This window comes from Chiloscyllium plagiosum, chromosome 22 (genome assembly GCF_004010195.1).
Source record: "Chiloscyllium plagiosum isolate BGI_BamShark_2017 chromosome 22, ASM401019v2, whole genome shotgun sequence".
In the NCBI taxonomy this organism is placed as follows: domain Eukaryota; kingdom Metazoa; phylum Chordata; class Chondrichthyes; order Orectolobiformes; family Hemiscylliidae; genus Chiloscyllium; species Chiloscyllium plagiosum.
In genome coordinates, this window is record NC_057731.1 from 6,618,728 (window position 1) to 6,646,531 (window position 27,804).

Sequence of the window (27,804 nt, forward strand, 5' to 3'; positions counted from 1 at the left end):
TAGCCAACCTCCAGTCTTCCGGCACCTCACCTGTGACTATCGATGATACAAGTTTCTCAGCAAGAGGCCCAGCAATCACTTCTCTAGCTTTCCACAGAGTTCTAGGGTACACCTGATCAGGTCCTGGGGATCTATCCACTTTTAACCATTTCAAGACATCCAGCACTTCCTCCTCTGTAATATGGACATTTTGCAAGATGTCACCATCTATTTCCCTACAGTCTATATCTTCCATGTCCTTTTCCACAATAAATACTGATGCAAAATACTTGTTTAGTATTTCACCCATTTTCTGTGGCTCCACACAAAGGCCGCCTTGCTGATCTTTGAGGGGCTGTATTCTCTCCCTAGTTACCATTTTGTCCTTAATGTATCTGTAAAAACCCTTTGGATTCTCCTTAACGCTACTTGCCAAAGCTATCTCATGTCCCTTTTTTGCCCTCCTGATTTCCTCTTAAGTATACTCCTACTGCCTTTATACTCTTCTAAGGATTCACTTCTTTTGTGGATGTGTCTCTTCTGCTCCCAGTGCCATATCATCTTCAGTATACACCGAGTTGATTAATTCCTCCTCCTTTTCAATTAACTCTGCCGGATGTTAAAGACAGATGTAGACATGATGGGCCAAAAGGCCTGTTCCTGAGCTTTGCTGTTCTACATTCTATGTTCTATGTATTCATTTCACACCTCAACTCTGCCCTTTGTCTTTAGGCATCACAGTGGCTCAGTGGTTAGCACTGCTGCCTTACAGCGCCAGGGACCCAGGTTCGATTCCAGCCTCAGGTGACTGTCTGTGTGAAGTTTGCACATTCTCCCTGTGTCTGCATGGGTTTTCTCTGGGTGTTCGGTTTCCTCCCACAGTCTGACGATGTGCAGGTTAGGTGGATTGGCCATGGGAAATGCAAGTTTACAGGGATAGGTAGGTCTGGGTGGGATGCTCTTCCAAGGGTCAGTGTGGTCTCAATAGGTCGAATGGCCTGCTTCCATACTCTAGAGATTCTGAGTAAAAATTTCTTTTTTTTAAAGTCCTTAATTGGCGTCAGGGCCTGCTCCTGTTCTATGTTCATTTATCATTCATGCCTCTTTTAAGTATAAATCCCATCTTTTAGTCCCCAATTGACCCTGCTACTTATTTTACCATTCTTTTACTATTGACATGCATATAGTCATAGATTGGTCCAACCCATCCATGCCGAGCAGATATCCCAACCCAATCTAGTCCCACCTGCCAGCACCCAGCCCATATCCTTCTAAACCCTTCCTAATCATAAACCCATCCAAATGCCTTTTAAATTGTGCAATTGTACCAGTCTCCAACACTTCTTCTGGCAGCTCATTCCATGCATGTACCACCCTCTGCGTGAAAAAGTTGCCCCTTAGGTCTCTTTTATATCTTTCCCCTCTCACCCTAAACCTATGCCCTCTAGTTCTGGACTCCCCCACCCCAGGGAAAAGACTTTGTCTATTTATCCTATCCACGCCCTCATAATTTTGTATATTGGCAACTTGAGGATTCCCTTTTCTGCTAGTTGCAAGTATTCTTTATCATAATCCCTCTTTGTCTCTCATATTGACTTCACTGAACTGACGTTTGCACGAAACATTATGTTGTGTTCCTTAGTATCAGACTTATAACCCACTGTGAAATCTATCCTTTGGTTTCTGAATTCAGTCTGATGCAGGACATATAAAATAATCTTTTCCTCATAGAACAGTGGAGGCCTATCTGAAAATTGTCCACTTTTAAGTTACATAGTGAGATATCACTACAGCAATATGCTGAGTTCCATGTAATTTTTATCCTACATAGCTATGGTTCTATTCACTTGGGAACGAATGAGTCTTATTAAGTTGGTTGCTGCATCTGTCAAATCTTCCGAAAGGTTTCACTCAAACCAGATTTGTTGACCTGTGTGTTTTAAGCAGGGAGGAAGTAGCACATAGTGATTACTGCACAAAGCAGAGCTTTAAGGTTTGAAAGAGAAGAGCTGTGAGTCACAGTTGTGACCACAGTCTTGGTTGGTTTTCACAAAGCAAGTGTCCGTCTGAGATTCCCATGAAAACTATAGGGGGATCTGATTTGATCACATGTTTGGCAAAGGAGGGAAAAGCACCCAGAAAACTGAGGGTCAGAGGCAGTGTTTGGCGAGCTGTGGAGAAAGGCACCCTGTTTACAGGTGGTAATGTTCGGAACGCTTGGAATTAAGTGGAGGATGGAGGCAACCAGCTAGAACTGCTTAGTCTTGTTACTTTGTGACTTGAGGAAAAAAAAAGGATACTAAGTGATTTTGAGGAGCATGCAAAATATTTGACAGGCAGGTTTGAACACAGGAACTCCCAACAGCACAGTGAGAACCAGTTACAATTGACAGCTAGATGGCTGGAGTCCAAAACAGGATAAGGTGTAAATGCAAGTGCATAAATATTGGGAATAGACCTCAGTTGAAACTGTTGTGGCAGCTAGAATTTCATATTTGTCTGAAAATAGATAGGAGTGGTTTGGATCCATTGACCAGGGGCATACACATAGAATTGCAGCAAATCGGCTTCATGAAGTTAAGCACAGTGTACAACAGCAGACTAGTTATGGTGATCCTGTATAAGGCATTGCTTAGACCTCATCGAGAGTATTGTGTACGGTTCTGGATCCACACTATAGCAAGGATGTGGAGACAGCGTGAAAGATCTGATCTGATTTGATTTGTTATTGTGACATAGAACATAGAAAAATACAGCGCAGTACAGGCCCTTTGGCCCTCGATGTTGCGCCGATCCAAGCCCACCTAACCTACACTAGCCCACTATCCTCCATATGCCTATCCAATGCCCGTTTAAATGCCCATAGAGAGGGAGAGTCCACCACTGCTACTGGCAGGGCATTCCATGAACTCACGACTCGCTGAGTAAAGAGATGTACCTAGCTACAGTGAAAGGTTTTGTTTTGTGAGCAGTGTAGGCAGATCATACCATACAAAGTGCATGAGTGTGACAGGACAGAGGGAGGAATGCAAGAGGTTTAGGCGAATAGTTCCAGGGATGAAATGCTTCACAGTGAACGATTGTAGAGAGAGCTGACAGGAGTTTTTGACATTCGGTGGGGGGGTTGTGAACAGAGTGAGTTAGGAGAAACTGTTCCCATGTGTGAACGAATTAAGAACCAGAGGGCACCATTTTGAGAGAGGTTTGGACAAGAAGCAAATATGAGGCGAGGGAGAAAACAAACACTTTTCATGCAGTAAGTTGTTTGGATGTGGAACACACAGTGCCTGAAATTGTAGTGGAGGCAGGTTCAGTTGAGGCATTCAACAGAACATTGGATGATTATTTAAATAAAATCATTACGCAAGGAAATACAAGGAAAAGGAAGGAGATTGACACTAATTTTAAAAAAAACTCAGAAGAGCTGGTGCAGACACAATTGCACTGTAACAATTAAGTTCAAGTTAACAGACTCCAAGGTATCTGAATGGGATGCACTTTTCTTTGACAATTGTCTGTTTGTAGAAATTCGTAATGGTGTTTTGGCAGAAGGAAAAAAGAAGGGTTAACAGCATTGCTAGAATTTGCTTAAGAGAAATCAGAATGTGTATTTGTTGATAAACCGTGTTGCTCACCTACATTTGTTGCTTTATTATTTTGGAATGTTCATCCGAAAAGAAGAAAAATGATTCGCCCTAAGGACAGACTGAGTATGTGAACAGTGGGGTTGTCTACATTTCAGGCAGCTAAAAGTATGATGGAGAAAGACAAATGATTTTGCATCTGGATTGATAAAGATAATTCTTATGTCACTTTAGTCCAAGGATGTGCAGGTTAGGGTGGATTGACCATGCTAAATGGGCGGCACGGTGACACAGTGGTTAGCACTGCTGCCTCACAGCGCCAGAGACCTGGGTTCAATTCCCGCCTCAGGCGACTGACTGTGTGGAGTTTGCACGTTCTCCCCGTGTCTGCGTGAGTTTCCTCCGGGTGCTCCGGTTTCCTCCCACAGTCCAAACATGTGCGGGTCAGGTGAATTGGCCATGCTAAATTGCCCGTAGTGTTAGGTAAGGTGTAAATGTAGGGGTATGGGTGGGTTGCGCTTCGGCGGGTCGGTGTGGACTTGTTGGGCCGGAGGGCCTGTTTCCACACTGTAATGTAATGTAATGTAATCTAATCTCATCTAAATTGCCCCATGGTGTCCAGGGATGTGCAGGCTTGGTGGATTAGTTATTTGGAATAGGGTGGGGTGGAACATTCTTTGGAGGGGTGGTGCGGATTTGATGGGCCAAATGGCTTCTATCTGCACTTTAGAGATTCTATGATTCAAGAGCATTTCTTAGTTGGCAGTAGATTTGAGTCTGTATCTGGCAAACACAGTGCTCATGTTTTACAATATCAGCAATCCTGCCTTTGAAACATTATGTTTTAATCCTGTGTAACCACCCGGGTTCCCTCTTTGTATGTCGAGAGCAATGAATGGAGAAACTGAGAAGTTGGGTCAGAAAATTTCCAAAGAGCATCAGTGACTGCTCTTCACAAGTTCTTCATTAACTGTAAAGTGCTTTCAAATGAGTCGTGGTCATGAAATGTGTGATAGAAATCCAAGTTCTCCTTTCACTTGGAGGAACATTTCTAATGTCTCATTTCTCCCTATAAACATGTGCCCACACACAACCGATATTGTTCCCTGATCTAACACATTTTATTTTCTTTCAAGTTAAAATTGTCCATTTTCACACTGTAGCTAGAAGGAAACTTCTGTCTCCTCCTCTTGATTTTACAAAAAAGGAACAGTATTCTGTGTGGTCTCATTCTTGGATGCTGTCCCGTGCCAGAACTGCACAAGGTCCTGTGAGGAAATGGAATGTTTGAGGTTCTAGGCTGTAATGTCTTAAAGTGACAGGCAGCTTAGTGCTTTTGGTGGATTTGGTGGATCTGTTTTTGGTGGATTAAATTGCTACATTTGCCTTTTTTAATGTCTTTATTTACCTCATCACTTCCTTTCTTCTTCAATGAAAAGATGAGTTTACAAATCAGCAAAGCACTTTCAAGTCTTCCAGCTAAAAGTAAAGACATGAGTTACTTGGAAATGCAGTTAGTATTGTTCCCTATTCTGGAGAATGTGTAGAGTCCTCAAACCTTTTGATTTGAAAGGACACTGCTGCCAAAAGAACTGTTTTTTGTTATTTTTTCTGTCACTGAGCACAACAAAAATGCATCTCTAGGAAGTAATTCGCAAGTAAATTTCAGATCAGAATTGTAAAGACTTGAAGGCAGAGAGATTCAAGTACTGTACACAAATCCAGAAAATCAACTCAGTGTGAAAAGAGTGATAGCCTTTGTACTATGGGGACAATAGAACAGTTGTTTGTTATTGCAGTAATAATTGAGGCATCTGGACTTCAGAGATATGACTTTATGACTGGATTTTAAATTCAGTCAATTACATAAATGTGGAATAAAAAGGTCGCATCATTAACGGTAATCATATCATCACCAGATTTGCATTAAAAATCCATCTGGTTCACTAACTGGAAGGAAATTGGCCTTCCTACCCATATGTATGCGACTCCTGATCCACAGCAAAATGGCTGACTCTGAACTGCTGCCTGAAAAGGCCTGGAGAGACGATCAGGGATAGGTAATAAATGCTGGTCTTGCTAACAATACTGATAGCTGTGAATGAATTTGAGTAAAGAGTCACATCACTGCTGGGGCTTCACCTGGAATGTTGTGTCTGAAACTGGGCATCACATTTTAGAAAGGATGCTAAAGTCTTATTTGGCTGTAGAGGGCATTTCCTGTAATAGAACACTAGGGATAAGGAAGATAGGGAGACGTTATTCAGAGTGCCGTGTAAATTGGTAACCAGAGGACACAGATTGAAAATAATTTGAAGATTGAGAATTCTTTTTTTAACAAAACAGATTTTTGTGTGATCTAGAATGCACTGCCTGAAAGTGATACGATGATACTGTGGTTTTAAGAGGTTATTTTGTCCTGGATTTTTTTTTAAAAGAGATTGAACGAGAGGTATTGAGCTGTCTGTAAGCAAGCAAACAACTTGTGAGGCCTTGGAGTTTTTTCAGTTGGAACAATAGAAGCAGTCTGGATGTGTGTGGCCACCTGTCACAGACCAGGATTTCTAGTTTTTTTTTAGTTTTTAGGTTTAGCTTTAACAGTTACTGTTGTGGGCTTGAAGAAGTGGAAGCTATCTTTACCCTCTCTCAGTTACAGCTCGAAACTGGAGTTTCTCTGGGTTCCCTGTGAGACAAATCCATTTTTCTGAATTTGACTTTTTACCAAGGGGTGTGTTTATGGAATGTTACTATATTAGGAATTAGGAATAGTTAATTAGGAATAGTTATTGAATCTATTATTCGGTTAGGTTTTCCACGAAAGTTATTATTCTAAATTCCTCTTTATTTGGATGTGATTTAACTATAATGTTTAAATAAATTATGTTTTGCTTAATGCTGAGTCGTTTGACCACTCACATTGCATCCAAAACAACCACTTTACATTTGCCTTATAAATAACAAAACGTTAGCGTCTAGGCTACCATCTTAAAATATTTTGAGGGGTCTGATCTCGTCCATGACAGTGTGATGGAAGAAGTTTCAGTTGCACTTTTGACAAGCAGCCCTGAATGCAGGGCTAACGGGAGAGAACAGCAGAGTGGATTTATAGTGGGAAGTTATTACATGGGGCCAAAATCAATGCAATGGGCAGAATGGCCACTGTCTGATAATAATTCCAGGTGGCTATCTTTGTGCACTATCATTTTATCAGTTTTAAGTAAGAATCACATTTAAATTGTGTGAGCAGAATGATAATGGAAGTTTAATGGGTGTTTGTGTGCAAGTCAGAACATCAGTGCTCTGAAAGCAATATTTTCATCCATTCTCACTTAGAACTCGACAGCGCTGAAGAGCTGGAGAAGAAGCGCATCTGTCGGATCATCACCAAGGATTTTCCGCAGTATTTTGCCGTGGTGTCACGGATAAAACAAGAAAGTAATCAGATGGGACCGGAAGGTGGAATGTTGAGCAGCACGAACATTCCTCTTGTTCAGGCATCCTTCCCAGAGGGCGCGCTCACCAAGAGGATCCGAGTGGGCCTCCAGGTAAGAAGGGGCTTTGTCAGTTCTCCTCAGAGGGAAAGGCCATGGTCCAGTGTCACTCCCGTTCAATGCAGCAGTGAAGGTTTGTGGAAGTGGGGAGGTTCACAAATAGCGTGCCACTCCAGAACCAACAGCACCCGCCACGTCACTCTCTTTCTTGCCTTCTCCCGTTTCTGACATATTTGTCATGAGAACGGGCATTGCCAGTGGCAATGCGCGTCTACTGTCATGGTGGGAGGTGGGTCAAACCTGTCATCAGCTGACAGTGCAACACCTACAGGCAGATCAAAACCCAGCCTCCTGAGCAAAATGGATCAAACTTCTACCCAATCTCCTTGCAGTTATCGTAAATATTGAGAGCACAGAGGTCAGCTAGGTATTCTCAAGATTAAATTTCCCTTGTAAATATCTGGTTTCACTTTGTTCATATATGTGTATCATCATTATTTGGCGAAACTAATTTATTCAGAGAGTGGACTGCACAAACACACCTCATGGTTGATACACATTGGTGGTTATAGGAGAGTTAGGCACAATTCCTTTACAGGAGAAGAAACAGCATTGTGATTTCAATTGGTTTTGATTGACTGGTCGTGCTGCCGTTCTGTGTCGTAATTATAGGCTCAGCCAGCTCCGAAATGACTCCCTGAAGGCTGATATCCCATCACCAAGTCACCCTTTATTTACATGTGCGTAGTACGTGACACGGACCCAGCTAGCTCAGAGCTGGTTCCTATAATCAAGAGAACCTCTGAGACTCCTGTTTATTTTTTTTATTTTATTAAACAAATTACAAAACAGTTTACAAAAAGGAAAACAGTTAACATTTACAGCTGTATACAAGAGACAGCAATTTTACAAGGGAGAGGAGCAGCAAAGCCAGGCCCCAAACCCTACCATTCAACCAGTTTACAGGGAGATGAGGACAAACCTCAAATCCCAATTTCACATATAAAAGACAGCGACAATGACATTGTACATGAGACAATACAGTTACATACAAGTGCAGATAATACAGACCCAGAAAGCCCCCGTCCCTTCCACCTTCCGACCACTCTAAGGCAGCCCCCCCCCCTACCCACCTTCCGGCTCTCGGTCCACCCCATGCTCCTTCCAGTTCTCGGTCCGCCCTGACACACCTTTCAACCACCTCTAGGACAGCCGCCCCGGTACCCGCCCGGGGTGACAGTGGTCAGGACGGCCTACCCACCTTCCAGCTTCACTAACCACCCTCAGCACCTTTCGGCCACCTCTAGGCCAGCCCGCCCCCGTACCTGCCCGGGGTGACGGCGCTGAGGACGGCTACCCGCCTTCTGTCCCTATGTACCATTGGGCTCTCACCCACCCCAATGCACACCTTCCGGCCACCTTTAGGACAGCCCATCCCCTTCCCTGGGACGACAGCGTGTAGGGTAGCCCACAAGCCTTCCGGATCTCAGCCCGCCCCTATGCACCTTCTGGCTCTCAGCTGCTCTGACATCTTTTGACCACCTCTAGGACAGCCCGTCCCGATTATCCCTTCTCGGGACGACAGCGCTCAGAACAGCCTACCCACCCTCTGGCTTTCGGGACAGCCTACTAACCTTCAGGTTACAGGATGGCCTACCCACCCTCTGGCTCTCGGGGTGACAGCTTTCAGAATGACCCATGAGCCTCCCAGCTCACAGCAAGGCCTGCCAGACCCAGGGACTCAAGACAGTGCAGGTGATAGACCCAACCAACACAAAACAGTTAATTACGTAAAAACAGAGTCCTTTTTGGTCCACAGTCCAAATATATAGAGTCTTCAAAATATCGAGTCCATTCCCAGGAATGGAGTCCACTCCAGTTTATGAGGTGCATTGTCCAAAATGGAGTTCACTCCAAACTGCAGAATCCACTGCCAAAAAGAAGAGTCCACAACCAAGGGCAGAGCTCATTCCTGAAGGCAGCAAATGGACACCCCACAGCACACAGGTGTTCAGTCTCCATAGAGTCCTGGCCCAGCCTTGGAAAACCAGGCCCACTCTCAGGAACATAGTACAGGTGCAGTTAACTCACAGGGGGGATTAGTCCACTCCTGAAGGAAAGGTCTGCTGCCAAACTCCAGGATACAGCAACTACTCACCTCCCAGCACACACACAGGTGTTCAGTCTCCATAGAGTCCTGGCCCAGCCTTGGAAAACCAGGCCCACTCACAGGAACATAGTACAGGTGCAGTTAACTCACAGGGGGGTTAGTCCACTCCTGAAGGAAAGGTCTGCTGCCAAACTCCAGGATACAGCAACTGCTCACCTCCCAGCACACACCCAGGTGTTCAATCTTCAGAGGCCCAGTCCCAGGGCTAGGCCTCCCCACAGGAACAGCTCCTCTGGTAAAATGTATGTCTTTCACAAGGGCTCAGTCCAAACACCAATAAAAAGTGAAGACACATACAAAAAAACAAAGGAAATTAGAGTCCAAGGGCTAAGCCCTACCACAAAATTAACATTATCCTTTTCTCAATAAGTAAAAAGAGAAAAAAAGAGTAACACACAGGCTGTAACCAGTCAGTGAAACAACAACCCCCTAATGAGAACTGAGTTACATCTGAAACACATTATGTTAAACTCCTGATGCACAATCAGTCCTCACTAAAGGAATACCAGTTAACAAACTGGCTAAATAATTCAGCCAGTTCAGGAATCAGGTTTTCCCTCTCCAAAAAAAAGGGTAGCAGAAACTAACAGTAACACACTGACTGTAGCACCAGCCAGCTCAGAGTCAGTCCCAAGAAAATGAGGGGAATCTAAACCTCCTGTTTATATCTGCCAGCTTGGGCTCCCTGATTGGGCCAGGTTAACAACCCCAATGAGAGAACTCATATTCTGTGAGGTCCACTGGCTGACCTTGTCACCATCACGACAGGCTCTCCTTTCTGTCCATGGTCAAAAAGGGTGTCTGAGATCATTAACTCTGGTGAGAGATAATTGAAATGTTGTAGATGAGCCCAATGGATTCTGCCAGATAAAATCCTAAAGTGGGCATACAGTTGGACAGTACTGATATCATTCTTGAAGTCCCCTTGTCCTTCCTTTGACTGACTGTACTAACTCCTCCCCAGTAGTGGGAATGCCCTTTTGCATATAGACAATAGGTGCAGGAGTAGGCCATTTGGCCCTTTGAGCCAGCGTCACCAATTCATTATGATCATGGCTGATCATCCACAATCAGTATCCTGTTCCTGCCTTATCCCCATAACCCTTGATTCCTCTATCTCTAAGAGCTCTGCCCATCTTTTTCTTGAAAGATTTCAGAGACTTGCCCTCCACTGCCTTCTGGGGCAGAGCATTCCATACACCCACCACTCTCTGGGTGAAGAAGTTTCTCCTCAACTCTGTTCTAAATGGCCTCATTTCATTCCTCCACGTACAGCCCCTCCCTCTGTCTTTTCCTGGATGCCCCTTCCATTCCTCCATGATCCCAACCGCACTCACCAATTCTAGTCTAGAGTCTCTGTGCCAGCTGCCATTATTCTGCCTGCCCTCATCCTGTAGAGTTAATGAAGAGAAACCGCTGACCGTGCACACGTTTGCACAATGCCATCAGGTGGATGTTGCCTTTCAACAAATGCAAAATTAAGAATGCAGGATGTAATATTTTCAAGAATCATTATGCAAATGAGTATTCATGGGACATTAGAAACATGAACCCACCATGGGCTGACGTGAGGTTTTAACTCTGCACCACAACTTGTTGTGGGGATACTAGCATTTCACATCCCATCAATGTAGTCACCCCACTATGTTTCACATTCTTGAGATTCTGTAAACTTGTCCCTAGGCATTATGGCAGAACAGTAACTTGGTGACTGACAGAGTCAGGTAAATGATATACACATCTGTTACTGTGTTAAACATAGAGAATGGAATCCTACCATAGCTGCTGTGATGGTGACACTGACTGGAAGCCTTTGATGTATCATCATGTCGAGGTACTTGGGTCCAGAAAGACAGTAAAACCATGGATTGTATTCAGCAGCATGATGCAGGGTCGGGAAACTATGGTAACCATTAGAGACTTGAGGTGCCAGAAGTACATAGCGCAGGCAATTCTGTGGATGTTAGTAAAAGCAGTTTTATTGGAGCGAATGTGGAAGGGCCGTTTCGTTGGGTAGTTGAGGATGTGGGTAGTTAGTACTAACAAGGAGAATGGGGAGCAGTTAATCCGTTTTAAGTTATCGGTAACACTGTGGGGAGCACAGTCTTTGGTTTACGCAGGGGATTGTCAGTGAATGGACCACTTTGGTAAACTATGGTCAAAACAAAAGGAGAATGGTGTGAAAATTTGAGACTGAGGAGGACATAGGGCTTTGGCAAAATAGCATGGAAGCTGGATCAATATTCGAGTCCCCAACTCCAAAATTTGCACCAATTCAGCGAGCCAGGTGGGTACCCGTGTCATAAATCCCTATGTTAAGTGCTAAACTCTGTCCTGCTTTTACCATTATTATTCTGCATGTCGAAATATTTTCCATCAACTTTAAAGATGCAGTTGTTTTAACTGAAACATGCTTGATTGTACATACTGCGGATGAATTCAATCTAAATACAGGGCTGGTTTGGTTTGTCCACTCTGCCAGAGGTCGTGTTAAAAAGGGAGCAGAGGGAAACGATCAAGTTTCAACATCACAGCCCCCCCCGATTCCCCAACCCACACTTCCTGTGAATGGGGCTCTCCTCTGAGAGCTCAGCATTGTGGACTTAGCCTTTCCTTTTAGAAAGCTGAAGTGGGTGTTGACTAGCAGATCTGTGCTGGCAAGTGTACTGCATTTTCTGAAAATTCTGTAGTGACTTTACAGAAAAAACATTCTCTTCCTGTGGGACCCTCAGTGCACTCCAGCTGCAGATTCAGCTCTCTTCATCAGTGTCTGATTAATTTTGATTTTATAGCTATAAAGGAATGAAATAATACCAGAACAATGCTAGCATATGATCATATAGAGTCAAACAGCATGCAGACAGACTCGTTAGTCTAACCAGTCCATGCCAAACATGAAACATCAAACTAAACTAGTCCCACCTGCCTGTTCCTTGCCCATATCCCTCCAAACCTTTCCTATTCATGTACTTATCCAAATGTCTTTTAAACATTGTAAATTCTCTCTGAGTTTTGAATCTTGGGGCACCCAGCGAATGCTCATCATTAATGAACATAAGAGCAGGTCAATGTGCCCCTGGAGCCATTCAGTTTGAACACCAGCTGACCTTTGTCCTCAGGGAGATTGGCACTATCTCTTTCCCCTCTGATGGTTTAAATCTAGAGGTAATATCTAGAAATCTATTCGATGGCAGAGCCTCTAAGCACAGTACTGTGAAATAGGGATGAACTCTGGAAGGCTGTATAAGCTCCTGGCTTGGAGATGCCGATGTTGGACTGGGGTGTACAAAGTTTAAAATCACACAACCACCTGATGAAGGAGCAGCGTTCCGAAAGCTAGTGCTTCCAGTTAAACCTGTTGGACTATAACCTGGTGTTGTGTGATTTTTAACATTAAGCTCCTGGCAATCACATAAAATACGTAGAGTGCCAGCCTATTACACGGCAACCACTTTGAACCAATTCCTGTTGGCTGTTGATTGATCTCCATGTGATCTTAAGCACCTCTGTTAGCTTTGAGTGCCTGAACTAATATTTCGGCTTTTCCTTTTGCTGCCCCCTATTATCGCATTACTTCCCTTGGGAGCTTGCTGTGCCAAAATGGATGCTGCATTTCCAATGTAAATGGCTGCCGATATTTCTGACCCTTTTGCACTCAGAGGCCTGGAGACAAACTCCTTCAGTGACCAGATGTGATTTGCGAAGCCTATTCCCTGTCGGTATGTCTGTGCACCGTGTAAACAGTGCAGATTGTAGCTTGGCCAGTCCGGGCATCTGAGGAACTGCTTGATACAGAAACAAGATCTAACAACCAGGTCTGAGGACAATTGCAAAGCAGCAAGGTCTTAATCCCTCCAGATGCTGAGTGTCTGTCTGCCTGATGGAGACAGAGCTTCATTTTGAGCTGTCTGGCACTCCCAATATCTTCTCTTTCTTTTTGTTTTGTTTTCAAAGCCTAGTCTTATATATCCATAATCTCTCAAGAAATGCAAATTACGTGTTTAGATTTTTCCCTTCAACTTCCCCTACCCTCAACTTCACTCAAGGTAGGTGGTGCTGTTTTTTGTTCATGTTTGTTAATCCTTTGGAGCTGCTCCAATTCTGAGTTCATCGTTCTGTCTAGCTTGGCACGCTCCAGCCCAATTCCAGATATGCACAGCTGCTATTAGTGGATTTGCCAAGTTTTCTTAAGCTCAACGCTAGCAGGAACCTAAGAGCAAAGTTAAATCCTTCATTCTGTGACTTGAGATCTCTTCCTTTATTAAACTCCTCTTTACTCATCTGTCGCTTACTTTACATTGCATGATATCCAGGCTGAATCTCTGCCATTAATACAAGGTAAATCCACCGATCCCACAGACACTGTGGATCAGGGAATCAGTACTAAAGTTTATAGTCTCATCAATAACCAGCAGTCTTTTGGAGCACGGCTCCTGCTGTGAGCAAAGGATTCATGAAAGAATCCTGCCACATTATTATTGTAGCAGTGGGTTGCCATGTTAAACACATACTCCTGGCACCAGTTCCAACTGGTTCCACTGCATAATTACTTCACAGTTTGTAAAGGTGCTGATGATGCTGTAGGTTGAGGTATTGGCTGCACAAATACATCAAAACGAAACTGAGCAGACATCCTCTGTCCAGAGAGTGTTCTCTGAACCTCTGCAACCAAATCCTATCCCAAAATATCTTGAGGTGATCTTACAGAAGATGGTTTTAATCCCAGCTTCATACTGGTGGTTTGCTCATGTAGATTGACCAGCCTGAGTATCTTTCTATTCCCCCTCAAAGTGGATGTGGTACAAACCTTCAAAATACTGAAAGGTTCAGACTTTATACATCCAAAGCTTTTCTGCTGTGTACAGTGTTTAAGCATAAAGAGTCTGATTGTAAAAGCAGAGGGCAATGGAAACTGTAGGAAGAACACACTTACTTTAATCAGAGACTGATAAATATGTGAAACAGATTACAGTCAAGTCCCACTGTTTGTGGGGGTATACATTGCAGAAACAAAACTTGCAATCGCAAGTGGCAAGAATTTACTGTCGTGACATGGGCACTGCAACCAGAACTTTCAGCGGGTATGAAGAAGGAATGGAATTATTTCTCTTGTCCGTAATTTTTTCAAGACCATTAGAAATGCATCAATTCTATGGGTAGATGGGCCAAAAAGCTCTCCATCTACTAATTGTGTTACTCTGTAAATAGGTGTGATTTGGAGATGCCGGTGTTGGACTAGGGTGTACAAAGTTAAAAAATCACACACCAGGTTATAGTCCAACAGGTTTAATTGGAAGCACAATAATTTTCAGAGCGACGCTCCTTCATCAGGACAATCACCTGATGAAGGAGCGTTGCTCCGAAAGCTAGTGCTTTCCAATTAAACCTGTTGGACTATAACCTGGTGTTGTATGATTTTTAACTTTGTAAATAGGTGGACCTTGTGGAGAATTCCTGTGTCCATGATTCCTGAGCAATGTATTCCCACTGGATGCATTGGTTTAATTGCAACTTTCAGCTACTTGTCAGGCTGAGAAAATTGTCTCACTGTTCCCTTTGACCTGGAGGTATCGGTAAGATTGACAAATACAGGCTATTCGTTGGAAATAGCTGAACATTACAAAGCATGTAGGCTTTAAGCTCTGTGATCTATTGTTAACTGATCTGTGATGGGAAATGTGATCCTCCTTATCCAGTTTTACTTTTGATTTGACCTTATTCCACAGGCTCAGCCAGTCCCAGACGAACTCGTCAAAAAGATCCTTGGGAACCGAGCCACGTTTAGTCCGATAGTGACTGTGGAACCCAGGAGAAGAAAATTCCACAAACCTATCACTATGACAATTCCAGTGCCGCCAACATCAGGAGGTGATGTTTCAAATGGATACAGAGGGGAAACACCAAGCCTCAGGCTGCTGTGTAGTATAACAGGTTGGTTTGCCCTCATACTGTCCGATACTATTCGATGCTGTGGTTTTTAAAAAATTATTATTCACTTGTGGGACATGGGCATCATTGACTGAGCCAGCATTTATTGCCTGTCCCTAATTGCCCCTTGAGAAGGTGGTGGTGAGCTGCTGTCTTAAATCGATGCAGTCCATGTGCTGTAGGTTGACCCATAATGCCCTTCGAGAGAGAGTTCCAGGATTGTGACTCAATGAAGGAACGGCAGTATATTTCCAAGTCAGGGTGGTGATTGGTTTGGAAGGTACTGCCTAAGGATCTGTGGTGAATTTCTGCGCTGGAATTGAGTGGCTTGGTGGGCTGTTTCAGAAAGCAGCTCAGAGTCAACACTATTGCTGTAGGCCACAGGCAAGGACAGTAGATATCATTCCCAAAAGGACATTCATGACCCAGAACGGTTTTACTGACAGTCAGCAGTGATTTCATGTTTTCTATAAACTTTCAATGCCAGATTTTATCAAATTCAAATTTCACCATGGTGGGATTTAAATGCATGTACTGAGAAAATTAGCAAAGAGTTCTGGATTGCTAGCCTGTGATATCACGATGCCACTGCATCTATTGCTGTAACTTTACCGATCCAGACAAGTGGAGAGTATTCCATCACACTCCTGACGTGATTAAACACTAGTGTTGTTACATCCTGCCTCATATATTTAGCCTTTACACAATTGTCCCAGTATTTCCCCTTATACACAGGTAACTTGTTACTGCACACGGAATTGTGATGAAGGTGACAATAAACCACCTAGACTGGTTGGAGGTTCCATGTGTCAAAGTGTATCTGATTTGATTTATTATTTTCACATGTACGGAGATACAGTGAAAAGTATTGTTTTCCGTGCTACCCAGATGAATCATGCTTTACATAAGGACATCAGGGTAATAGAACCGAATGCAAAATATAGTGTGACAGTTTCAGAGAAAATGCAGAGAAAGATGAGCACAAATATACGAGAGGTCCATTCATCAGTCTGCTAACAGCAGGGAAGAAGCTGTTCTTGAATCTGTTGGTGCGTGTTTTCAAACTGCTGTATCTTCTGCACGATGGAAGAGAGTATGACCAGGGTGGGAGGTTGATTTATGTGGGCTGCTTTCCCAAGGCAGTGGGAAGTGTAGATGGAGTCAGTGGAAGGGAGGTTGGTTTGCACGATGGACTGGGTGGTGTTTACAACTCTGAATAATTTCTTGAGGTCTTGGGCAGAGCTGTTGCCCTATCGAGTTGTGATGTGTGTGGATAGGATGTGTTCTATGGTGCATCTATAAAAACTGTTATGAGGTAGATTTAGACACTGCGTATTTGATATTCCAGAAATGAAGTCTTATCATTGTTATACTGTGAGGAAGCCAAAGGCCTACATCACTTGTTCTCACTGCTGTTATTTTCTCTTTTTACTTGGTAGGAGGTACATCACCTGCTCAGTGGGAAGAGATCACAGGAACTACACCATTAACCTTTGTGAATGATGCTGTCTCCTTCACAACAAATGTTTCAGCCAGGTACGGTTTTCCAAAACAATTTGCCTTGCTAAGCATCCTGCTGTTTTAGCTGGAGGGCACAAAGGATGTTCCTTCACTTGTCGATAATTCTAACCAAATGTGCTGAAGCTGTGATGAAAATAGCCAAATTACTACTTCAACTCTGTTTGCAAAGATAAATGAGTAAACAATTTTGCTATTTTAACAAGGAGGGTGATTTGTCAGGAATACCTGTTTGGATTTTAATCTTTGTCCTGTACACGCAGACACGTGTTCTGCCTGAAGAATGTTTTCATATTTCAGTTCTCAAAATTAATGGCTCTTCTTGTTTGCTCTGTAAGTGATCTGTCATGTCGTGTTTTAATAGTGTTTAGTTTCGGCTTTGAATACCTTCAAAGTGAAATTTAACTCATCGTTTCTGAACTGCCACTTTTTGTTTTATGTTGCTTAATTTAAATCATTGAGTGTTTCTGAGTTCTCCGGACTGGGCCATATCCCACTAAATTGTCGAGATTTTAAGAGCCTTTTTAAAATAAAGCATGTGAAAGAAATACTAAGGAAGAACATGAAGACACTTCCATAGCATCAAATTGCTACCAAGCCCCTGCGTTCAAAATCCGATGTATGATGGTCGGTTGCCCTCATTAGTTTTGGATAGGGAATAGGAGAAAATCGCTTGGGGAGTTTGTTCCTTTAAACCTGCCCCCTGGTAGCAGAGTTATTTTGAACTGCTCCTGAACTCTCACTACACTGTGCCCTCTCTGTTCTCTGCTACACACTAGATCACTTCACACCTTCCATCATAGGACTGAGAGTAGATCACTCGGCCTTTCGAGCCATAGGGTCAGAGCTAACCTGAATTCTCCATATTCATGCCTGCCCTTGATAACCTTTCACCACTTTGCTTGTCAAAATCCATCTATTGCTGTCTTAAAAATACTCAGGTGCTATTTCCACCACGATTTCAGGAAGAGAATTCTAAAGACCCATGACCTGCTGTGACAAATACTTATTCCTCAGCACCGTCTCAAGTGGGCAACTCCTCACTTTACGCAGTGACCCTCCTGGTTGTAGATTCTCCCATTAGAGCAGGCACATTTTCAACATTTTGTTTATCAATACCTCTCATGATTGGATACGTTTTAACTGTTGCCTCTTACTCTTCTAGACTCCAGTGGATACCAGCCTAGTTTGTCCAAGCTATCCTCAAAAGATAAAACCCTCGTTCTCGGGATTTCTCTGGTGAACCTTCTCTGAACTGCTCGAATGTATTTACATCCTTACTTAGATAAGGAGGTCGAAACATTACATAGTACTCCAGATGCAGCCTCACCATCGCCCTCTATATCTGACCAATACATGTCGGGGGGAGGGGGGCTGCGGTCAGGTGCAGTGGTGGTTCATTGGTTAGCACTTCTGTCTCACAGCGCCAGAGGCGCAGGCTTGATTCCACCCTCGGGAGACAGCCCGTGTGGAGTTTGCACATTCTCCCCGGGTGTGTGAGGGTTTCCTCTGGGTGCTCCAGTTTCTCCCATAGTCCAAAGATGAGCAGGTTAGGTGGATCGGCCATGCTAAATTGCCCATAGTGTCCAGAGATGTGAAGGATAGCTGGATTAACCATGGGAAATGCAGGGTTCCAGGGTTGTGGTTGGGTCTCTGTGGGATGATCTTCAGAGGGTCGGTGTGGACTTGATGGGTCGATTGGCCTGATTCCACACGGTAGGATTCTCTGATTTTTTTATGTATATATATATATATATATACACAACATAGCACTCCAGATATGGTCTCACCATTGCCCTCTCTAATTGATGTATACCCTCCCTACTTTTGAATTCAATTCCCCACCTGGCAATTAAATGCTATCCACTTTCCTGATTACTTCCTGTATCTGCATTCAGACCATTTTGTGATTCATGCACAAAGACACTCCGCTGTCTGCGTCTCTGAGCTCTCACCGTTTCGATAATGTATATTTTTTAAAATTCCTCCTGCCAAGATCAACACTTTCATTAGGACATTTTCTGACTTTATATCCCATTTGCCAGACCGTTGCCAACTCCCTAAACCTATCCACATCTTTTCGTTATCTTACGCCCTCTTTACAAATTAATTTCCCTCCGATCTTTGTGACTGTCAGTTTAATTTGTAATTTTTTCCGTTTGCATAAACGTTTTAGAAAGATTAAACCAAGTTCCAGTATTTTATTGAACTCAGCCTTTAGAAAATGCTTCTTTTTTTTTTGTTGAGACCAGTTAGCCCGTGCTCACTATTGTCGGTCTGTCTTGTGAACTTTTGACCCTTTCACTATCTGTGATGTCCACATTATTTATTGACAACCTACAATTTTCAAAACCATTAAACCTGCTTCAAGTACAACTATAAGAGGTCCTCGTGACAGTTTTATTCATTAGAAAGGTTTCTAAACAAACTCAGAAACTCTTAGCAATTTCTGTTGCACCCCTACATTCACATCTCTTCATTTTCTTTCGATGTTAGACACAGATAATGATTGTTTTCATACTTGAATAAAGTGGTTAAAAAGCCCCAAGTATGCAGGATGCTCTCAAAATGTCACTGCACCAGTAAGACTGTTTCTTTGATTATTTTGGTTCCAAGTGGCTAATTATTAACTTTCAAAAGAGAAACGATGTCTGATTAAAATATTCATGTGACCTGGTTTCGAAAGTAGCTTGCAGTCTCCTGTTTTGTCTGATCGAGTGTGTTGGTATGAGTGTGTGCCAACCGCTTGAGGTCTCACTGATCTTCATGTTTCTATGATTCCATGCACAGATTTTGGCTGGTCGACTGCCGTCAGGTGCCAGAGACGGTTAGCTTGGCCACTCAACTCTACAGGGAGTTAATCTGTGTCCCGTACATGGCCAAGTTTGTTGTATTTGCCAAAATGCACGACCCCGTGGAGGCCCGTCTACGTTGCTTCTGCATGACGGATGATAAAGTCGATAAAACGCTGGAGCAGCAGGAAAATTTCACCGAAGTGGCTCGAAGCAAAGACATCGAGGTACGGTGTCACCTTTCACCCTGCCTTTTGGTTATACACGGGAGGCGCGACGCTTCATAGTGAGCTGTAACAGATTACTCCAGATCACTTTGTGCAGAGATTCGTGATCCACCTCTGGATCCCCCCCCCGTCTGTAGATTTTGTCTTGTCTGTCACAGTGTTGCACACTCAAAAGGACTCAGGGGGGTAGTTATGGGGAAACCTCCCTCTGATTGGGGAATCAAAAATGTGGGGAAGAGTCTTAAAACGAGAGCTGTGTCTTTAAGGAGTGAAGTCAAGCAGCTCTTTTTTTGTACTAAAGAGAGTCGAAATGTGCCTCCCGAAAAGATGCAGCTACTGAGGGTTGATTGGAGCTTTCAGACGGGTTAATAGTATAGAGCGATCAGGATCCAGGGCAGATAAATGGGGTTGAGGTCCAGACTGGTGGTCACTATTTAAATAGTGGCATAGCCTTGTGCATCTGATTGTCACCAACTCCTTTCTTTGAGAAAAATGCCTTCTTGCTTCCCTTCCATTCTACCTTCAATTTGGAGCCCTGTCCCCCCTCCCTCAAAAAGACCCACTAATATACCTGGTAGCTAACCTAATGAAAGGGAAAGTGATGGCCATGTGATATTATCATTAGACGATCAAAACAGAAGCTCAGCTCATGTTCTGAGGACCTGGGATCGAATCCCACCATGACAGGTGGTGAAATTTGAATTAAGAATCTAATGATGACCGTAACTCCATTGTCATTTGTCAGAAAATCCCAACTCCTTCATTACTGTTCTTCAGGGAAGGAACTCTGCGTCCTTACCTGGTCAGGCCTGGATATGACTGCAGACCAACAGCAATGTGATTGGCTCCGAAATGGCCTAGTGAGCCACTCAGTTGTATCAATCGCTACAAAGTCTCAACAAGTAGATCACATGGCATTAACCTAGACACCAGAAAAGACAACAGCAGAAAACAGCCTTGTTGACCCTGTAAAGTCCTCCTTATTAACGACTGGGGGCTAGTGCCAAAATTGGGAGAGCTGTTTCACAGACTCGTCAAGCAACAGCCTGACATAGCCATGCTAACAGAATCGTACTTTATAGACAATGTCCCAGATACCACCATCACCATCCCTGGATATGTCCTGTTTCACCGGCAGGACAGGCCCAGCAGAGATGGCACTACAGTGGTATACAGTAGGGAGAGAGTTGTTCTGGGAGTCCTCAACATTGACCCTGGACCCCATGACATCATGGCTTCAGGTGAAACATGGGCAAGGAAACCTCCTGCTGATTACCATGTACTGTCCTCCCTCAGCTGATGAGGCAGTACTCCTCTGTGTTGAACGTGTTTGGAGGAAGCACTGAGGGTGGCATGGGCATAACGTGCCCTGGGTGGGGGCTTTCAATGTCCCCCACCAGGAGTGGCTCGGCAGCAGCATTACTGACTGAGCTGTTTGGGTCCTAAAGGACATAGCTACTAGACTGAGTCTGCGGCGGGTGGTGAGGGAACCAACAAGAGGGAAAAACGTACTGGACCTCATCCCTACCAATCTGCCAGCTGCAGATACATCTGTCCATGACAGTGTCAGTAGGAATGACCACCGCACAGTCCTGGTGGAGATAAAGGCCCACCTTCACTTTGAGACTAACCTCCATCATGTTGTGTGGCACTATCACCATGCTAAGTTGGACAGACTTCAAACAGATCTAGCAACTTAACACTTGGCATCCATGAAGTGCTGTGGGTCATCAATAGCAGAGGAATTGTACTCCACCACAGTCTGTAACCTCATGGCCAGTCAAATCCCCTACTCAGCCATTACCATCAAGCCACAGATCAACCCTGGTTGAATGTAGAGTGCAGGTGTAAAATGAGGTGTCAACTGGTGAGGCTACCAAACAGGACTACTTGCATGGATCAGACCTAAGCTCGGCAGTCCTGTCATGTCTAGCCGTGAATAGTGTTGGAATTAAACAACTCACTGGAGGAGGAGGCTCCACAAATATCCACATCTCTGCAGGAGGTCCTCAGGGTAGTGTCCTCAGCCCAACTATCTTCAGCTGCTTCATCAACGACCTTCTCTCCATCATAAAGTCAGAACTGAGGATGTTCGCTGATGATTGCACAGTATTCAGCACTATTTGCGATTCCTAAGGTATTGAAACAGTCCATATTTACATATACCGAGATCTAGACAATATCCAGGCTTGGGCTCACAAGTGGCAAGTAACATTCGTGCCACACAAATGCCAAGCTATGACCATCTTCAATAAGAAATAATCTAGCCATTCAATAGTGTAACCGTCACTGAATTCCCCCATTATCAATACACTGGAGGTCATCATTGACCTGAAACTCAACTGGACTTGCCACATAAACACAGTGGCTCTAAGAGCAGATCAGAGGCAAGGAAGACTCATCTCCTGACTCCCCAAAGCCTGCCCACCATCTACAAGGCACAAGTCAGGAGTGTGATGGAATACTCCCCACTTGTCTGATTGGTCAAGAAGCTTGACACCATCCAGGACAAAGCAACCCTCTTGATTGGTCCCACAGCCACAAGCATCTTCTCCCTCCACCACTGATGTTCAGAAGCAGTGTGTACCATCTGTAAGATACACTGCAGACATTAACCAAAAATCTTTAGACAGAATCTTCCAAACCCGTGACCACTTCCATCAAGAAGGATAAGGGACGCAGATACATGGGAACACCACTCCCTGCAAGTTCTCCTCTAGGCCACTCACCATCCTGACTTGGAAATATATCCCCATTCCTTCAGTGTCACTGGGTCAGAATCCTGGAATTCCCTCCCCAAGGGTATTCCGGGTCACCTTACAACACTTGGATTGCAGGGATTCAAAAAAGCAGCTCATCACCACCTTCTCAAGGGGCAGCTAAGGATGGGCAATAAATGCTGGCCAGCCAGCGATGCCCACTTCCTACGAATGGATTGTAAAAAATCGACAGACTCCAGGCTGAATGCAGGCAGAAGCAGCACAAGGTTCAAGTTCTCCAGATTATGCTCCATTGTCCGAATTGAGAAACCATTAAATCATTTTGAATAGGCTTTGTTTGTCCAGGACTGGGATTGCAAAGAGCTTTGTTCTGTAAATGTCTTGAACGTAAGCTGGTTAGAACGGCCTTGCCTTCCTTCAGTCACCAGTTGTGCTTTTTTGTAATCTTGTGAACAGGTCCTGGAAGGTAAACCCATCTTTGTGGATTGCTATGGAAACCTGGTTCCCCTCGCCAAAGCAGGCCAGCAGCTGGTGTTCAACTTCTATGCCTTCAAAGAGAATCGGTTGCCCTTTGGTGTGAAGGTAAGAAAGCAACAACAACTTACTGATGCACCTTATTAGTGACACACTACTGGACTGTAACCAGCCAAAGGAAGAGGAAGTGACATCAGGACAGGTGATCAATAGCTTGGTTAATGTGGAGTCAGTTTGAGAGTGTGTTGCTGGAAAAGCACAGCAGGCCAGGCAGCATCCAAGGAGCAGGAAAATCAACGTTGAGGGCCGGAGCCCTTCATCAGGAAATTCTTAATGAAGAACTTATGCCCAAAAAGTCGATTCTTCTGCTTCTCGGATGCTGTCTGACCTGCTGTGCTTTTCCAGCAACACACACTCAGTTCTGATCTCCAGCATCTGCAGGCCTCACTGTCTCCTAGTGGAGTCAGTTTGGTTCAGTGTTCTCACTCGTGAGCTTCTTGTCATAGATTCAAGGCAGATTTTGTCTGAATGTGCTGCATTCTCAGAGCTTCCATGTATAGGATGGAATGTTCAACCAAAGTCGAATCTCTCATTTCAGGCGAGAAAAGCAGATCCAGCTCCTAGGCTAACGCCGTCCAAAATAGATCACCTGCTCGTGAAGACATGTTAGGGCGGGTGATTGAAAACCTGGTCAAAAGGGGGATGTGTCTTAACAGGAGCAGGGTGAGGCCGAGAGATTTAGCAAGGCACATCAAGAGTTTAAGATTCAGATGGCTGCCCCTGTTGAATGGAACTGGGGATGTGCATGGGAACCGGCTGCAACAATCACCACTTTGTTAGGCTTCAGATATTCAGACAGAGATTGATTTTGTTCACGAATGTTTCGGTGCAAAACACTTCCCTCGTGGTCCTTGCCCCAAGCATAGACATAATAGCGACTTTGTATAAGTGAGGAAGGAAGAGGCATGTGTCTAAAGCTTCATGTCTACTTTGAAACTCCTTCTAAGTGTGCCGGGAGAGATGTACTTTGTGCTATTTTTAGATGCTAACTTAATGGGTTTTCATTCAGAACTCCAGCTGATGATGATAAGGACGTGGTGACCAGCCTATTGCACTTCCAGTTCCAAAACCTTTGCCATAAAATAGTGGTTTCTTTTTTTTTGTAGCTGAAAGCAGCATAAAGATGCTGCAAAACAAAGACAACTTGATCTAATGCTGAGTGAAGCAATCTTTAATCAAGAGGATAGAATGACCTGTGTATGTATTGACCATTTCATGTCTTTGGGGCCTCTGTGCAGCTATTGAATTGTATTCATTGTTGTATTGTAGGGTCACATGGCAGCTAATTGGGCACAGCAAGATCCCACACAATCTGCTGACATTGAGTAGATAGTTGATTTTCCAGATGTTGATTTCGGGATGAACAACGCAGTACAGGTCTCCCTTGGTACGCGTTTAGATGTTGTACAGCGAGCACTGCCCTGCATCTGCTGGTTCTGAAGACCACCAATGCACCGTGCACAGCAAGATCCCACAAACAGCCAACAAGATAGCTCGCTGGCGAGGCAGCTTCCGATGACCTTGGTCAATCCAGGGCGGACAGCTCAACAGCGTTGCCTGTCACGTAACGTTGAATGCTTTTTCATTCCAGGTCCGAGACAACAGCCAGGAGCCATGTGGCCGTCTGTCCTTCCTCAAGGAACCGAAAACATCCAAAGGATTACCACAGGCAGCAATCTGTAATCTGAACATAACCCTGCCAGCTCACAAAAAAGTATGTGCAAAGACTTTAACAAGCAGGTCTTCTTTTGGAGAGAGAGAACTTCCTTAAATATGCTAAAGAGCCTTTAGAAGTTAGAAACACTGTCCTGTTGTAAGATTCTCCACCTTCTTTTACAGTTTTATTCACCCCTCAAGATGGTTGTCTCGATGAAAGCGTGGTTTCTTTATGAAGCCCTCGTGCTGGGTGCTAATTCGGAAAGCTATACTGTAGCATATTCCATCATTTGTTGTGGACTTTTGTGTAAATGGAATCATTAAATACTTTGGTTTTGCTAGCTTTGGGCTTGTGTTGATCTTGTGTTAATCAGCTTGCCTTCCATGCTACTGACTGGATCCTCTTTTCACATCTGATGTTTCTTTTCCCTGCTGTCCATTGTAATACTCCCTGTCTCTGCACTGCTTCTTGGGATCATAAGGAAACTGAATCTGATCCAGACGAAGAGGTAAAGGAAAATCTGATAATCTGTCTAAAACTTGACGACTCTTGAGTTATTGCAGGGGCCAGTCTGCAGTTGGGTTCAGCTGGTGTCGGTGATCACCCTGACTCTCCTCACATCAGCGTCCATTGGCCAAACTTCTCAAGCTGAATCAGATTGGATAGGGCGAGCCCCTTCAGTTTTCTCTTTGCAATTACGAAATCAGCTGGCAAAATGATCCTGTTCCATTTTCCCAGAGTGTTGCATTAGTGGAATTTTCCATTGGAAGACTGAAATTGTGCATTGGTGCCGTGGCAACTATCTCGGTGATATCTGGAATGAAGCACATTACGATGTGGTTAGGTTTCGGGTGAAGAGAGAGGAAACATTAATCTGTATTGTGAGGACTGGCTCAACTGCCATGGCTCAATGGTCGCATCCTGTGTGTGCTCGTTAACCAGTATTCCTGGGTGTCTAATGCTGGAGCGTGAAGCTGGGATTTAATTCACAACGTGCTTCCTATACCAGCATTAATCACCAGGGTATTTGTTGTAAAATCAAGTCGCTTTGTAAGAAAAAGATTGTGACACGCTTTATTACTAAAACTAATCGGTTTAACCAGGCGGAAAGCTAACATGTACTTACCTATAGCTACACCTTTCACTGAAGGAGCTAGATTTGATTGAAATGTCGAGCCCAGTTTGACACCTGTGTATATTTTGTGAGCTCCCTTCCCTGTTATTTCAGTCTGTTCACCCTCATTCATGCTGAGCCCAGCTTTGCTGGAAACTGGATCACCCCCCCCCCCCCCCCCCCCCCCCCCACGCAGGAACAGTATTTCCCTCTGTCCCGGCAAGGCCTGGGCTTGATGGTGACAACTGGGATAGTCATGGACTGTGCCATTCTGACTTTGTAGTTGGGGGAGGCAGCAATATCATACCTGAAAGAGGAATTAATGGAGTTAGGATTAATCTGAGAATAATTAATATAAGAATGTGTCACTTCATTTCTTAAAACATTCTGTGTGCATGTGGTCAGGGGGCGGAAAATGGGAGATGATTTGACAGCCACATCAGAACACATGTTGCTTCAGTTGGCTGTTTAGAAATAAAGGAAGTCGGCCATTCAGCCCTGCTGTGCTGCTCAGTATGACCATGGCTGACCATTTTCTTTTATTCATTCATGGGATGAGGGTGTGTCCGTCTAGGCCAACAATTATTGCCCAGTTAAGAGTCAACCACATTGCTGTGGGTCTGGAGTCACATGTAGGCCAGACCAGGTAAGGGTGGCAGTTTCCTTCTCGAAAGGACGTTCGTGAAACAACTGGCCTTTTCTGGCAGTCAGCAATGGATTCCTGGTGACCATTGGACAAAACATTCTGGATTTGATTTTGTCATCAAATTCAAATTCCACCATCAGCTGGTGGTGGGATTCGAACAAAGCATCCCAGAATACCACCTAGGTCTCTGGATTAATAGGCAAGTGATAATACCACTTGGCCAACCCCTTCCCATCCAAGTCAAGTCCCTGTTCCTAGACCCCTTGATCTCTTCTATGTGACAAATTTCTGTGGAGAGGAGTGGCATCTTTGGAAAATCTCATGGAAGATATTTCAATTTGGATGGCAAAATGGCTTCATGTCGTCTTTTCCCCCAGGTCGAGAAAGCTTCAGAACATCGTCAGTCTTTTGCATCCATGGCGTTGCGCAAGCGTTACAGCTATCTAGCGGAACCCGGAATGAGTGAGTCTATTCTCCTTGCTGTTTATATTATTTGATGCCTGTTCATGACCTCTGAATTCTAAAACAAAACGCATGAATAGCTGAAATTGTGCTGTATTTTACCATAGTCACCTGTCTGGATGTATATCTGGAAAGCCAGGTCCAACTTTGATTTGCAAACCTCCACTCAAGTTACTTTTTTCCATTACATTTCATTTTTTTAATATACATGTATATAATTTGCTGCTCATATGAAAGTTGATTCCATGCTGATGGTGATGTATTCTTCTGTATTACGTGTCTGAAGTTCAGTTTCTTGAGCAGTAATCCCAGTAAAAATGAGAGCTCGTCTTTGTCCTGGGTGGGTCACCGGTTAATCGGAAAACACTGAAGGTACCACAGGTTTTGACACCTGTCACAGAGTTAAAGGCAAAGTGATGGTAAAGTGCTGTCTACAACTCAATCCCCAACCAAATTACAATTATTAAAGCGCACTCTCTCCTGTTATGAAAGGAATTGATAAGATAGAAACAGGGAGGATGTTTCCACTGGTGGGTGAAACTCAAACAAGAGCACTCAGCCTCAAAGTTAGGGGGAGCGGATTTCGGACTGAATTGTGGGGGGACCTTCTTCATTCGAAGGGTTGTGAATCTGTGGAATTCCCTGCCCAGTAAAGTGGTCGAGGCTTCCTCAGTAAATGCTTTTAAGGCTAAGGTTGAAAATGTTTTGAACAGTAAAGGAATTAAGGGTTATGGTGAGAGGGTAGGTAATTGGGACTGAGGCCACGAAAAGATCAGCCAAGATCTTAGTGAATGGCGGAGCAGGTTTGAAGGGCCAGATGGTCTACTCCTGCTCCTGGTTCTTATGTTCTTACGCAGGAAGTAAGCTTGACATGAGCTCAGTAATATTGGAGCAAAGAGCCTTGAGTTAATGGGTTTTTGGTGATGTTGGTTGAGGGATAAATATTGGCTAGGACTCCTGACTTACCCTCTCCGTTTTGAAA

General features: G+C 44.1%; 1 protein-coding gene across 8 annotated transcripts in view; it reads left to right on the forward strand.

Annotated features, from left to right (window-relative positions):
• The window catches only part of ank3b (ankyrin 3b), a 737,210-nt gene that overhangs the window by 648,441 nt on the left and 60,965 nt on the right, over positions 1-27,804 (forward strand). For all 8 annotated transcript variants that reach the window (XM_043712330.1, XM_043712329.1, XM_043712328.1 and 5 more), the window contains 8 exons: positions 6,897-7,108; positions 14,951-15,155; positions 16,592-16,688; positions 19,461-19,689; positions 22,866-22,991; positions 24,535-24,657; positions 25,082-25,108; positions 26,738-26,822. In XM_043712330.1, the coding sequence (XP_043568265.1) occupies positions 6,897-7,108; positions 14,951-15,155; positions 16,592-16,688; positions 19,461-19,689; positions 22,866-22,991; positions 24,535-24,657; positions 25,082-25,108; positions 26,738-26,822 (1,104 nt within the window). The remainder of the gene's footprint in view (positions 1-6,896; positions 7,109-14,950; positions 15,156-16,591; positions 16,689-19,460; positions 19,690-22,865; positions 22,992-24,534; positions 24,658-25,081; positions 25,109-26,737; positions 26,823-27,804) is intronic.